The 13633-nt window shown below is 37.9% G+C and overlaps 1 protein-coding gene and 1 pseudogene across 1 annotated transcript in view; both read right to left on the bottom strand.

Annotated features, from left to right (window-relative positions):
* Positions 1–3538: 3538 nt before the first annotated feature.
* LOC109060466 (collagenase 3-like) overlaps positions 3539–13633 on the bottom strand; it is a 98571-nt gene continuing 88476 nt past the window's right edge. The window contains exons 6-7 of the mRNA XM_042733012.1: positions 3908–4011; positions 3539–3823 (exon numbers count right to left, since the gene is read on the bottom strand). Of these exons, the coding sequence (XP_042588946.1) occupies positions 3720–3823; positions 3908–4011 (208 nt within the window). The 3' untranslated portion in view covers positions 3539–3719. The remainder of the gene's footprint in view (positions 3824–3907; positions 4012–13633) is intronic.
* Positions 4019–6198, bottom strand: LOC109049256 (annotated as a pseudogene).

Below are 13633 nucleotides of genomic sequence, written 5' to 3'. Positions count from 1 at the left end.
TATAGTGTTTAAACTCACCATCATTTTCAAAAGCAGCATCCACCTGTGACCCAATGCCAGGGAAATGATGTTAGTTTTAGGAAAGCCTCCGTCCATTTGAGCTGTTCTTTCATTGAAACTACACCATTGTTAAAATTATGTTAGTTTTGATGTTATTTTGATAAGTGAACACAATATTAAGTGGAGGCAATGGTTAATTTAAGCTAATCATTCATTTTTTTCTTACCTCCAGTATTTGGTTCCAACAAAAAACAAAATGCGCCAGCTGATTTTACATATATCTTTCTCACGTATGTGGGAAACCCGAATTTGGTTATGAGTTTGGGATATCCAGGTAAAGTAGTTCTGCCTTTTACTGCCCAGTACTGCTTATCTGTATGTGGAAGACCACACAACTGCATTTACTGAAGCCATGTTATACACCACCAAAGACACTTAAGGAAATAAGACTTTACCTTTGAAGAGGAAACTAATGTCTCTGCCACTGAACTCATAACCAGCGTCAACAGAGTCAATGGATGGCCAGGTAGATTTTATTTCATGCATTGAAAGTCCACTATTGTAGCCCTTCTTCCAGTAATATCTGATGCAAATGAAGAATTAAATATATATATATATATATATATATATATTGTTTTTTGTTTCTTTTTTTTCTTTTTTTTAAATCATAAATTTGTACTCACGCACCTACACACACGGTGTGTGTGCATGTAATAAAATATATTAAATAAAAATATAAAACATTTTTTTAAAATAAATTCTCCACGGATGCTATTCACTGCATCAAACACCAAGTCACATTAACATGGTTCTGTTGGGCTTGGTCCATGATTTGGTTTTGGTTCAGGTTTATTTGTTTATGTTCTAACTACTAAAGCATGACACAAAATGGGGAGAAAATACATCTTTATTCATAGTTTTATAGTTGATAATGCTCTCCAGTTGCCCTACAATATGATCTATTGTATTTAATTAATGTGTTTTCTGTCACACAAAAAACTTACCATACAGGGCCTGGACCCCACGTCGGTCATCACGGGGAAGTGTACAGCCATTCGTGTTGACATATTGTTAAGTTGGATACATGAAACCCGAAGGGTCATTGGAGTGCTCCAGTCCCACTGCATGTCCGAATTCATGAGCAGCCACCAAAAACAGGTTTATATCTGAAGTAGATTTATGATTTTTGTTTTTTTTTATAATAAATAAATAAAAAAATTAACATACACACAAGCATGTGATTCTGTGTGATTTGTGCATTCACTTTGTGAACTTAGGGTCCATCTCTCATCCTCATCAAAGTGTGTGTCTCCTCCCTGCTCTGGACCGGGTGCGTTGGCATGTGCCAGAACCCCATTAGGCCCATCAAATGGGTAAAATACTCCATGATCTAAAAGGAAACAAATATGGAATAATTAAATTTGTTTATGTTTTTGAAAGAAGCATTTTATGCTCACCAAGGATGCTTAAAAAAAAAAAAAAACACTAAAGCAGTAATATTGTGACATATTACTATATGAAAATTTATTTCCATTATTATCAGTGCTGAATTATCAATAATTTTTGTGTAAACCATGTTTTTTTTTCAGGTTTCTTTGATAAAGAGAAATCAACAGCATTTATTTAAAATAGAAATCTTATATAACATTATAAATCTTTTAACTTTTACTTTTGATGCATTTTAGTGTGTGCTTGCTGCATAAAAGTGTTTTATACACACAATGGTATTGTATCACCGCAAAAATATAAATTAAGCAGCACAACTGTTTTTAGAAATGTTTCTTGAGCACCAAATCAGCATGTTAGAATGATTTCTGAAGGATCATGTGACACTGAAGACTGGAGTATATATTAAAAAACTGCATAAAGTGCAGTTACTAGATAAATAAATATTTAAAAGTTATTAAATAAATACTTATTGGGTACTTACCTTTGCTATTTGATGGTCTTCTGGTGATGCTGTCGTGGGATTGCTGTCGCAAAGAGCCAAACACACCGCAAGTGTCAGGCTGAGAGCTTTTGTTGTCTGCTGCCTGAACATGTTAGACAGAAGTTTGTGTTGTGGATGACTTCACCTCTGACGCTGCTGAATTGTCCTGCTTCAAAAGGATTTTAGGATTTTTATTCCCTGCCTCTGCTTTTGATTTACCACCTTTCTTTTGAGTTTTCTGCTGAGTTTCTGGTAAGATGGAATGCATGCATTTCCCATTTCCTAAAGTAGATGGTCATAAAAAAAGAAAAAAAAAAAGAAAGCTTCTGGATCGGTAAGGGATAACTGATATTAATTTTAAATTTAGGTCTCAGATTTTTATTTTATTTCGTGTCATAAATTTGACAAATATTTTCAACGTTGCAAACGGCTATAAAACATGCGCACCACTACGACTTCAACTAGACTAAGATGGAATGACGATAGGCTACTACAAATTGGATTACTGAAATATGTTTCAAATGTTTGACGGCTTTATAGTGCCTCATTGGGCCTGTTTTAAATGCATACATCGTCATTAAGTTAATTAGTTAGGCTAATTGGAAAATTTATAGAGAGAGAGAAATCTAAGTTAATTCAATTTAAACAAATATTTACTCTAATTTACATTTTGTAAGAATTAAAATGATTTAAAAACATTTGCGCACATGATAAGCTTAATAGTTTTGTTTACTAAGAATTTGACAATGTACCACTTGAGAAAATAGTGCTAAAGTGACCAAGATAAACTCTAAAAGTCTAAATAGTTTTTTAAAGTAGGTTTTCTGAAAATGAAAAAATGACTTGAACGGGTTTTCAGAAGTCAAACTGACACAAACTCACTGAAATAAAATTCAATAAGCAAAAAACAAAAATATTCTACCCCTTCACATTCCACAACCAAATCTATTTTTCTTCTTCTTCTTCTTCTTCTTCTTCTTCTTTTGACTGAATGTTTATTTGTTTTTAACAAGAATAACATACATAATTACACATGTCAAAATTACATTAATAATAATAATAATAAAATACAAATTTACATACCCAATCAAGGAGAGGGTGCATACATAACAACAGTTACTGGTGAATTGATGGTGGTTTGTTCTTTTCTTTTATTATTTTAGGTTTAGTTTTAAATAATCACTGGAATTCCCTTCAGGGCACATACTATACTTGAGATAAAAATACAAAAGCACAACCCCTGAGGCTGTTTAACAGAGGCACTTCGGAACACCCTTATTTATGCCCTAAAATGTAACCACAGGAATTATGTCCATATATGTCTGAGTGACCCATAAACGTAACAGAAGGACTAGCTTTGTTTTTATCAAATCATTATACTGTATCAACCGCACGTGTCAACATGCTTTCACAAAAAGTCTGACATTTTATAAAGCTTTAGAGGTTTACTTATTATTGAGAGTTTAGATGGTTTTACAATGCTGATATTGGATTTATAATAGTTATATAGGTCTGCTCTTTAAATCAGGTCTTTTAAAATGTCCACACCAAAATCATTCTTGCTTTCAAAATGAAGACACTCACATGCTGATAAGTTAAAATAGGCATTTTAGTTTATTAAAAAACAACAACATTAAATTGATTGTGTAAAAATGCATTCTTTAAGTTATATTAGAAGTCCAGTGACAAACAGCAGAATAAAGAAATTAATTGAACAATTAATTTGTTTAAATATATACATGCATTTAAAAAATGTAAATTTACATCCGCTTCCTTCAGGGAAGCTCAACTAATAACAGGGCAAGAAAAAATTGTTCTTCAGCAAACGCAAGAACCTCTTACTGTATAATCCGAACTCATACACATTTGTCCCACTGTAGAGATAAATGTAACCTGGAAGAAAAAAAAATCATTCAGTTTTATGAAGTATAATCATTGCACATTAATGCTTGTAGAAAAAGAGATTAGAAACACTACCGTTGGATATGTGGGCTGCTGTAACCTCTGCAGTCATCCCTGGAAATCCACTTTCCACTAGTTGGGGATACCCTCTGTCCATCTTCTTTGCCCTCTCATTATATTCCAAAAAAAGGGGAATTCTAACAGCTTTTCAGAGCTAACTGTAAGGGCTTTTGTTTACGATGCAGCACTTGACCCACCTGTAGTAAACCTTGTCAACAAAGAGCAGTGTTTTTCCTGAGTTTTTGTCATAGACGGCTGCACTAACTTTTCTCACCGAAGATGGCAGACCAAAGCTGCTGAGAGTCTTGGGATAGCCGCGCTCAAGATTGATGCCATTAAATACCCAGACTTGTCTACCTGTAAACAAAGACAGACTACAATAAGATTTTTTCTGAGCACGGATATAGAGATTGTAAGGGTGATTGTGGTTCCAGCATCCCCAGATTGTTTGAGAAGATACCTTTGAACAGGAAAAGTTTATCTTGCACTGGATCCTCATAAGCAGCATCTATATTATCCGGAGCACTGGCCCAGAAACTCTTGATCTGAAGTTGCGTCACAGTTCTGTTCGGAGATCTACGCCAGAAAAAGCTGAAGATACAGACATGAAGTCATTTAATTTAAATATTTAGGTCTATAGAAAATACTTGCATTTTTATTTGTATTACCTGTCCTTGAAGAACATTGTTTCACCCCTTAGAGTTGTAACTGCATCCAGGATCAGATCTGGGTCACAAGAGTTAGGAGCTGTTGGTACTTCAGGTTGGATGAGGGTACTGTCTCTGTTTGAGCCTGAAGGAAACACCATATATTAAACAAATGACTGAATATTTTCAACTTAAAGATTGTAGATGTGCTCTTTAAGACCATACGCTTACCATAGAGCGACTGAATCCCTCTGATGTCATCACTGGACAGAGAGAAACGATCCGGATCAGTAAAGCTGTATGTGGGAAACATCAGAGCGCCAGAAACATCAGAATGAGAAAGACCCAAAGAGTGACCAAACTCATGGGCGGCCACCAAGAACAGGACAAGTCCTGTGGAGAAATTAAGCAGAATAGTTTAAGGTATAAATAAAAATCAAACGTGAGTGGTGCTTAAGTTACAATCTGTTGTAATGAGTTTATTGCACTACTAAAATGTAGAACTTCTGAAAACTATATCATCATCAAAATAAAAATCACCACCAAATCAACGGAATGTGAAAAGCTCATCATCATCAAAATGTGCATCTCCACCGATTCCAGGAGAAGGAGCAAAAGCATGAGCCAAAATGCCTTGTGGTCCATCAAACGGGTAAGCATCCCCATGATCTGTAAGAAAGAGTTTTTAGTGTTCAATAAATATGTGGCCTAATATATCCATAACGAAGTCTTCTATTTAAATAGACAGTATGAAAGTGATATAAAAATGTTTTTAAATCACAGAAGCTAGCCTTGGCTTTAGTTAAGACATTCAAAGAAATTTTGTAATTAGGTTGGTAACGACTGATCTGACTCAGACGCATCGATCTTGGATTATGTCTGCTAAATCATGAATTTTAAGCTATTTAACCATTTGAAACACTAAATTCGAGGGAATTTGGATTTAAAAAAGTGTAGACTACAATATTTGAAACACATGGGTATCAAATAAATTATTTTACAAGTGCAAAGCAAGCGTTCCCTCACACAAGAGCTGGCGGTCCACAGCTCTTAACCACAGCAATAATTATTTCACTGAACAATCGTATTGTAATGACAGTACATGACTAATTGGCCTGCATTTATCATCAGTCACACTGAATTAAACTGAAAAGAATTCAACAAAATATAAACCCAGATAGATAGACAACTTACATCCTGTAGCAAAGGAGATTGTGATGTCAGCTGTGCCGCTGTAGATACGCGTGAATTTCAGAGGAGTGACTTTGGCCCAGACCTGCAGGGCTTTCTCCATGGTTTTGTCCACTTCATCTTTTGACATGTCAGGGGTGTAGTTCAAGATTCTGTAAAAGTGCCATAGTCTGTATTTGCTTCTTGCAATCTTTTATATGTCATACAAAGTGAACTGTTACACACCTGTAGGTGAGCTTGTTGGTCTGCCATTTGGGTCTGCCTCCAAATGTGGAGTACGCAACAACATCTGGAACTCCACAGCGGGGCTTCTTCATCATCTCCATTGTTTCTTTGTCCAGCTTTCCAGTCACCTTAAGCCCGAAAAACTTCTGCATCTCTTTCATCTTCTCAGTCAGTTGACTGGACTCTCTTCGGTCAAGGCAGTCATTTCATCTGTTACATCTGTTAGATTGTAAAAGCTCTTCAGGTAATGCTATAAGATAAAAAAAAATGGAAGAAATGATGAGCAAAGACCAACAAAACACACAAACAGGTATTATATTAAAAATAAAAAACATACCTCTGCAGTGGCTTCATCTTTGTCAGATGGTTGTAAAATCGGTCCAGCATGAATAACAAGCACCAGGCTTGCAAGAAAACACATCTGACTGTGAATCCTCATGTTGTGAGCTGCTTCTTATGCTCTTGCGTTTCTGATTGGCAAAGGTTTGATGGAAGCTTATATACTCTTAGAACTGTGAAGGTTTGAGCAACAGGTGAAGTCATCAGCCGCAAGTTTCTGTGAGTAAACCATTAAAATGACAGACAAGGCGTAATTACAGGATTACCAGCTTCCTTTAAGTATACTTTGCCCTGTTAAATAAAGTTCACCATACATTTAAATGTGTCTATATATATATATATATATAATATATATATCAAAAAAATATATATATATATATATATATATATATATATATATATATATATATATATATAAACGTTTTTACAATATTTGAAAGTATTACAAATTACCAGTTAACAGGTTTTTAATAATAAATATTTTGTTAACATAATTATGAGTAAGACTGAATCACAAAACCTCAAGTACAGAAGTGAAGCTTGACTCTGTTAATTTTTTACTCTGATTGCACTAAAATAATGCAACCATTGTTCCTTATCAGAATGAGAACAGCAAGAAATCAATAGACATACATGGACATGTCAGACACAGTCTCAGAGCAAGTTCCTGATTCATCGTCATCTCTGGTTGTGATTCACTGGTGTGGCATCAGTCACCCAACAACAACCGGGGCGTCCACTGTGTTCATGTTTGCTTGCAGGTACAGTAGGAGCTTATGGGGATTTAAAAATGCTGATACACATCCAAACAAACTTTAAACACCTCCCCTTATCCTCAAGAGGAAAGTGGTGTATGCATTCTCTTATAAAATGGCAAAAGTTGTATTTTTAAGGTTAGAGTTTTGCAAAAAAAAAAAAAGTTCAATTGCAAAACATGCCAAAGGGAAATCCCTATGTGAAATGAGGCTCTGCATGTACAGTTTATTGGATTTTGTTTTCTTCTTCAGTTTTCAATTGTCCATTACTATTTTCATAGGAATTTTGTTCATATATGTGAGCGGGCCCATATGTGGCATAAATATAGTTGTTTTTATTTTACAAACACACTCATCCATTCCTTCAAAAGCTCATATGCAGAAACACTTCATGTTATATCAACGGCAGCATGTGCTTTCATTTGCTGATCTGACATTTTATAAAAGGCTTATTTATTGTTGCGTGTTTACATTATTTGAAAAACTTTCAGTTTTTAAAAGAGGTGAGTCTGAAAGGCCCTGAGTCTTGAGTATTTCCCAGCCAAACCCAATTCTTGCTTTCAAAATGAACATGCTTGCTTTTGAATTGAATTAAGCTCTTTAATGATTTTGGAAACAATCAATACATTAAATGATTCTGTAAAAATAAGCTGTCACGGTTTGGCAAGGGAGGACCCAGATACAGAATGAACGGGGCAACAGAGTTTATTAAAGGGGTCATATGATGTTGCTAAAAAGAACATAATTTTGGTGTATTTGGTGTAATGAAATGTGTTTATACAGTTTAAGGTTCAAAAAACACATTATTTTCCACATACTGTACTTTTATTGTTTCTCCTCTATGCCCCACCTTCTGAAATGCGTCAATTTTTACAAAGCTCATATACCTGAAAAGCGAGACAGTGTCACACACCACTGTCCAGAGTGAGCTACTTAATATAGAGTGAGTGGAGGCCGGCTTGATTGAGCAGAGGCGGGCGGTTTGAGAACAGCGCGGCCGGCGGATTCTACGAAGGAGCATCCGGCGGGCTTGCGGCAACCACATGTGATGACCCCGGGCTGGACTCCACTTCATCCACAATGAAAGCTGATCTGGCGAGCCACAGAGCAAAGTTGATGTATTTCCTCAGCGACCAGCACGGATCAGCTCCAGGTATGACGAAGTGGATATTATCCTCTTTTGGAAGGCCAAACAAAGTAGTTTCGCTTTCACAGTGAAACACACAGCGTCTATACGACATGGTGGTGGCGGCAACAACAATACTACAACTAGAATAAAAGGAACGCCTTCTTTCTTTGCATGAACATTTGGGCAGCATTTGGATTTAAGACTTTATTCTTTATAACTTGACAGATCTTCTTTATGCACCAAGAGCTTGTAACTTGTAAGGAAAAACTGAAATCGCTCATATGACCCCTTTAACAAAAATGGGAACACAAAAGGATGAGGCTGGAAGACAGTCCACACAATAGGGCAGGGCACACGACAGGAGAACAGGCTGGTCGAGGATGGGAGTAGCTCCAGACTCCATGGTAAAAGGGGATCAGGTAGCAGCTCAAGGAGCCACAGGCTTGGCATGGGGATAATAACTCTTGAAGCACCGAAATGTCTGTCAGGTCCGAAGAATCATCGACCAGGGAGGACTAGACAAGACAACAGGAGAGAGACAAGAGATAGACACAGATCAAAAGTAAAAACTTATGAAAACAAAAGGATAACAATAGGGAAAAGCTAGAATTAAATGACTAGAACTACAAATAAAATAAATAAAGACAAGACAGCAACCTTGCTGAAAACTAGAAAGTAAATAAAAGGACAAAACCAAAAGACTCAAAAACTAAAATAAAGAACCAAACCACAAAGACTGTAACTAGACTATAGACTAAATACGGGAACAAATTAAAACTAGAATTAACAAGAGGGAAACTGTAGTGATGTTACATATGACACTGAAGCTTTAAAGCGCATATCGAGTAAGCAGCGCAGTTTCTCAAGAAGCTCTGTGCCGATGTGTTGGTTTCAGATAATCACGTAATCAACGAAAACCGAAAGGTGCATTCGACTTTACGCAGCACTGCGCAGACCGATCGCAATCTCACTTGAAGTAGTGCATGCCGGTTAGAAATTTTGTCCGACTTGAGACGGTCCCAATGCCACATGACTGTCACGTGTGCCATCAAAGAACTGCGAGAGCATTTCGAGAGCAGCTGGCTGACTCAGCTACCGCTGTTTCTCCAGAGCTACTAGGTGAGTTTGACTTGAAGAACGGCTACAGACGGCAGTCAACGAGAGCAGTTGATTATGTTGAACTTTATTCTTGAAAAGATTTCGCTGTATTAAGCAGTAAATAAAAAAAAAAATTTGTTGCTCATGAAAATGTTTCTGAAACGTCTTTGTATTTGACAAATACTGCATTTAATTCACTTCATCTGTGATAAAGTATGCAAGCACCGCATGAGTGTCGGCTTGACATGTCTGTTTTCAACTTCGCCCCCGACTGCAAATGGCTACTTTCGTTGACTGCTGTCTGTAGCCGTGCTTCAAGTCGAACGCACCTGAAACCTCACTTTCTGTCCAATCACATGCCCGTGTCAGATTATCGAACAGTGTGGTGAATTTGGCCAATCATGAAACAGCTGTGTCGTCATCAGTGCTCCTGCAGTCGCTCTGAAGAAACTGCGGTGGCTGAGTCAGCCGGCTGCTCTCGAAACGCTCTTGTGGTACTTTGATGCCACACATGACAGTCATGTGGAGTCGGCGCCATCTCAAGTCAGACAGAATTTCTAACCGACATGCACTGCTTCAAGTCAGAAAATGATCGATCTGCGCAGTGCTGCATTAAGTCGAACGCACCTAAAGACACAGCCATGTGCTCAGGCACAAAATAAACAAAGACAGGACAGGGCAGGATCCTGACATATGCAATAATTAAGCAATGCAGTAATAATAAAGCAATAAATTAGAAGTCCAGTGACAAATTGAACAATTGATGAATAATTTATTTAATTAGTTTTAAATGCACATGTATTAAAGTAAGTGCTGTAATTTTGAAACACCCCATTACACTCCATCTCCATCAATGTTTGAGGGAAGCTGACTAACAGGGCTGGAAGTAATCGTTCTTTAGTAAACGAAGGAGCTTTCTATCGATGGAGCTGAACTCAAACAAATTTCTCCCACTGAAGAGATAAATGTTATCTGGAAGAAAAGACCACCCCAGACCAGGTTTTGACAATCTGGTTTATTAAGTGGGACGTCCACTATGTGAAGAACTGCAGAAAATGTGCTTCCAGTAGTTACTTTAACAGGTTTTCACTGTATAATTTTTACACTTTACACACATTAAAAATAAGAGGATTGATATTGGTAGCATGTAAAACATGGACCAAAACAATCCAAGGTTTTTATTTAGCACAGTGGCTAGATTAACAAATAGCCAGATGCCACCGGATCTAAATATTCCCTCACAGTTTAATAGTAATGACTTTAAGAATTTCTTCACTGATAAAATAGATAACATAAGAAATACAAATAGCAAATGTAGATTCTGTAGCATCTAATACTTCAGTCATCACACCCAAAGATAAACTGCAGTGCTTTACAACTAGTATAGGACAGGAAGAGCTAAATAAACTTTGCTAAATAAATGCTGCATCTAAACCAACAACATGCCTGTTAGATCCTGTACCCACTAAATTACTGAAAGAGTTGTTACTGTACCTGTAGCAGAAGAACCGCTTCTCAATATTATTAACTCGTTATCTTTAGGTCACATCCCAAAACGATTCAAGCTGGTGGATATTAAGCCTCTTATTAAGAAACCACAACTAGATCCTAGTGAACTGGCAAATTACAGACCCATTTAAAATCTTCCATTTATGTCTAAAAATTTTATAAAAAGTTGTGTCTGCTCAGTTGATCTGAAGAATTTCAGGCAGGTTTCAGGCCCCACCATAGCACAAAAACTGCACTTGTTAAAATTACAAATGACTTGCTTCTTGCGTCAGACCAAGGCTGCATCTCATTGCTAGTTTTACTTGATCTTAGTACTGCGTACGACACCATATATCATGATACAAAACTATACATGTATTTAAGGGCAGGCTTTAAGATGGTTTAGATCCTACCTGTCCGATCACTACCACTTCTTTTTATTTAAATGGGGAGTCATCTCAATTATCGCCAGTAAAATATGGAGTGCCACAAGGATCTGTCCTAGGTCCTCTGCTAATTTCAATATGCATTTGCCCCTTGGTAATATTATTAAAAAATACAGGATTAGTTACCACTGTTATGCTGATGATACACAACTATATATCTCAATGAGACCAGATGAAACTTCTAAATTATCTTAGCTAACAGAGTGTGTTAAAAATGTAAAAGATTGGATGACCAATAATCTTCTCCTATTAAATTCAGATAAGACAGAGATATTACTTACTGGACCAAAAAACAGTACACAGAATCTCTTGGATTACAATTTGCAACTAGACGGATGTACTGTTACTTCCTCTAGGGGAAGTTGTGGCCTAATGGTCAGAGTGTTGGACTTGCAACCCACGGGTTGTGAGTTCGAGTCTCGGGCTGGCAGGAATTGTAGGTGGGGGGAGTGAATGTACAGCGCTCTCTCCACCTTCAATACCACGACTGAGGTGCCCTTGAGCAAGGCACCGAACCCCCAACTGCTCCCCGGGCGCCGCAGCATAAATGGCTGCCCACTGCTCCGGGTGGGTGTTCACTGCTGTGTGTGTTTCACTGCTGTGTGTGTGCACTTTGGATGGGTTAAAAGCAGAGAACGAATTCTGAGTATGGGTCACCATACTTGGCTGTATGTCACGTCACTTTCACTTTTTTACAGTCAAAAATCTGGGTGTTATATTAGACAGCAACTTGTCTTTTGAAAATCATATTTCCCATGTTGCAAAAACCGCATTCTTCCATCTTAGAAACATTGCCAAGCTACAAAATATGTTACCTGTTTCTAACATGACTATTTTAATGCACTTCTACAGGTAGGTGGTTGTCCTGCATCGTCAATAAACAAGCTACAGGTAGTCCAAAATGCAGTGGCTCTCTAGAGTCCCTCTAGAGTCAAGAAAATATGATCATATTAATATTCATCATACCAATTTTACAGTCTCTGCAATAGCTACCTATTAAGTTCCGTATCAGTTACAAAATATTATTACTTACCTACAAGTGCTAAATGGTTTAGCTCCTGTGTACCTAACTAGACTTCTACCACGCTATAATTTATCATGCTCCCTGAGGTCGCAAAACTCTTTTTTTTTTAAAAAAAGGGAGGGATTTTTTTTCTTTTACATACAACCACAGTGTTACGCTAGGTTTCACTATTCTAGACTGTTTTTTCTGCCTCTAAATAGTCCAATCAGCAATGAGTCGCATTTTGTGTAGTACCGCGTTCCAAGCGGGATATATCGCCCTCCAAAGGGCACTTCGGAGTGAAAACAATCATGGCCACCATATTGAACTGCAATAGCTTTCACTATTCTAGACTTTTTTCTGCCTCTAAATAGTCCAATCAGCATCGAGTTGCGTTTTGTGTAGTACCGCATTCCAATTGGGATATATCGCCTCGAAAGGGCATTTCGGAGTGAAAACAATCATGGCCACCATACTGAAGGGTCATTCCAAACCGAAGTACTCAAAACTGGCCACTTCAAAGGGCCCTTCAGAATGAAAGATTTTGAAGGGTACAACTGAAGGACACTTCGAGCTCCCATGATCCTTTGTGCAGATTCTTTGCATGATGATGGCGCATCCGTGTGGGCACGTGATGATGATGCAGAAGGGCACTTCAAGAAACAGTTGTTTGGTCCCCTACACCCTTCAACCCTTAGGGCATAGGGATGAGCCCTTCCGAATGGAACGCAGGGTAAGTCTGCACTTTCATGAAGTAATGCCGCTTTGACTGTCGGGTAGAAGTCTGCTGCGGAGCTCGCCCCACTGCGGGCTCAGCAGAAGTATTTGCGCATAACAGCCGCAAAGGGGGCGCTTACGAGCAGCCTTCTGAATGCTCGTCTCATGGACTCAATAGACACACGCACACGGCGGCCATTTTAAGTCCTTAAGGCCGCAACTGCACATGAAGTGTTCCATTTGGACAGAATCGCCCCAGGTGCTCTCATAAGCCCCTTTCTTACTGCAATTCCAGAAAATGCATGGGTAATGTGTCCCGGAAATTGTTCCCCGGTCACTAGATTTTCCCCCTTTCACATTACCAGTGATTTCCCGGAATTTGTGCATGCGTTCACACACAACCCATAAAGGTCTTGCAATGACACGTGACATCAGGATGTGACGTGTAATGTACGAGTCGAAAACACTAGGCACGTTGTCTTTCACTTAAGCTGGCAAACAATCTTATCTTCAGCGTGGATAGTGAGGAGCTAACTGATCTCTGCTTCATTATAGTTTGCACATATTTTTTCATCGCGAACGTTGATCTACCTTCAAAAAACCTGGTATAAGAGTCCCACGATAACATGCATCATCACTATGACACACCCTTTACGGCATTGGTTCTGGCTTTTGTTCACACAGAAGGCGATCCGGCAATTTT

Source organism: Cyprinus carpio, chromosome B10 (assembly GCF_018340385.1).
Source record: "Cyprinus carpio isolate SPL01 chromosome B10, ASM1834038v1, whole genome shotgun sequence".
NCBI lineage: Eukaryota > Metazoa > Chordata > Actinopteri > Cypriniformes > Cyprinidae > Cyprinus > Cyprinus carpio.
Note: the sequence above shows the minus strand (reverse complement) of the source record. Positions and strands in the feature narration are given on the sequence as shown.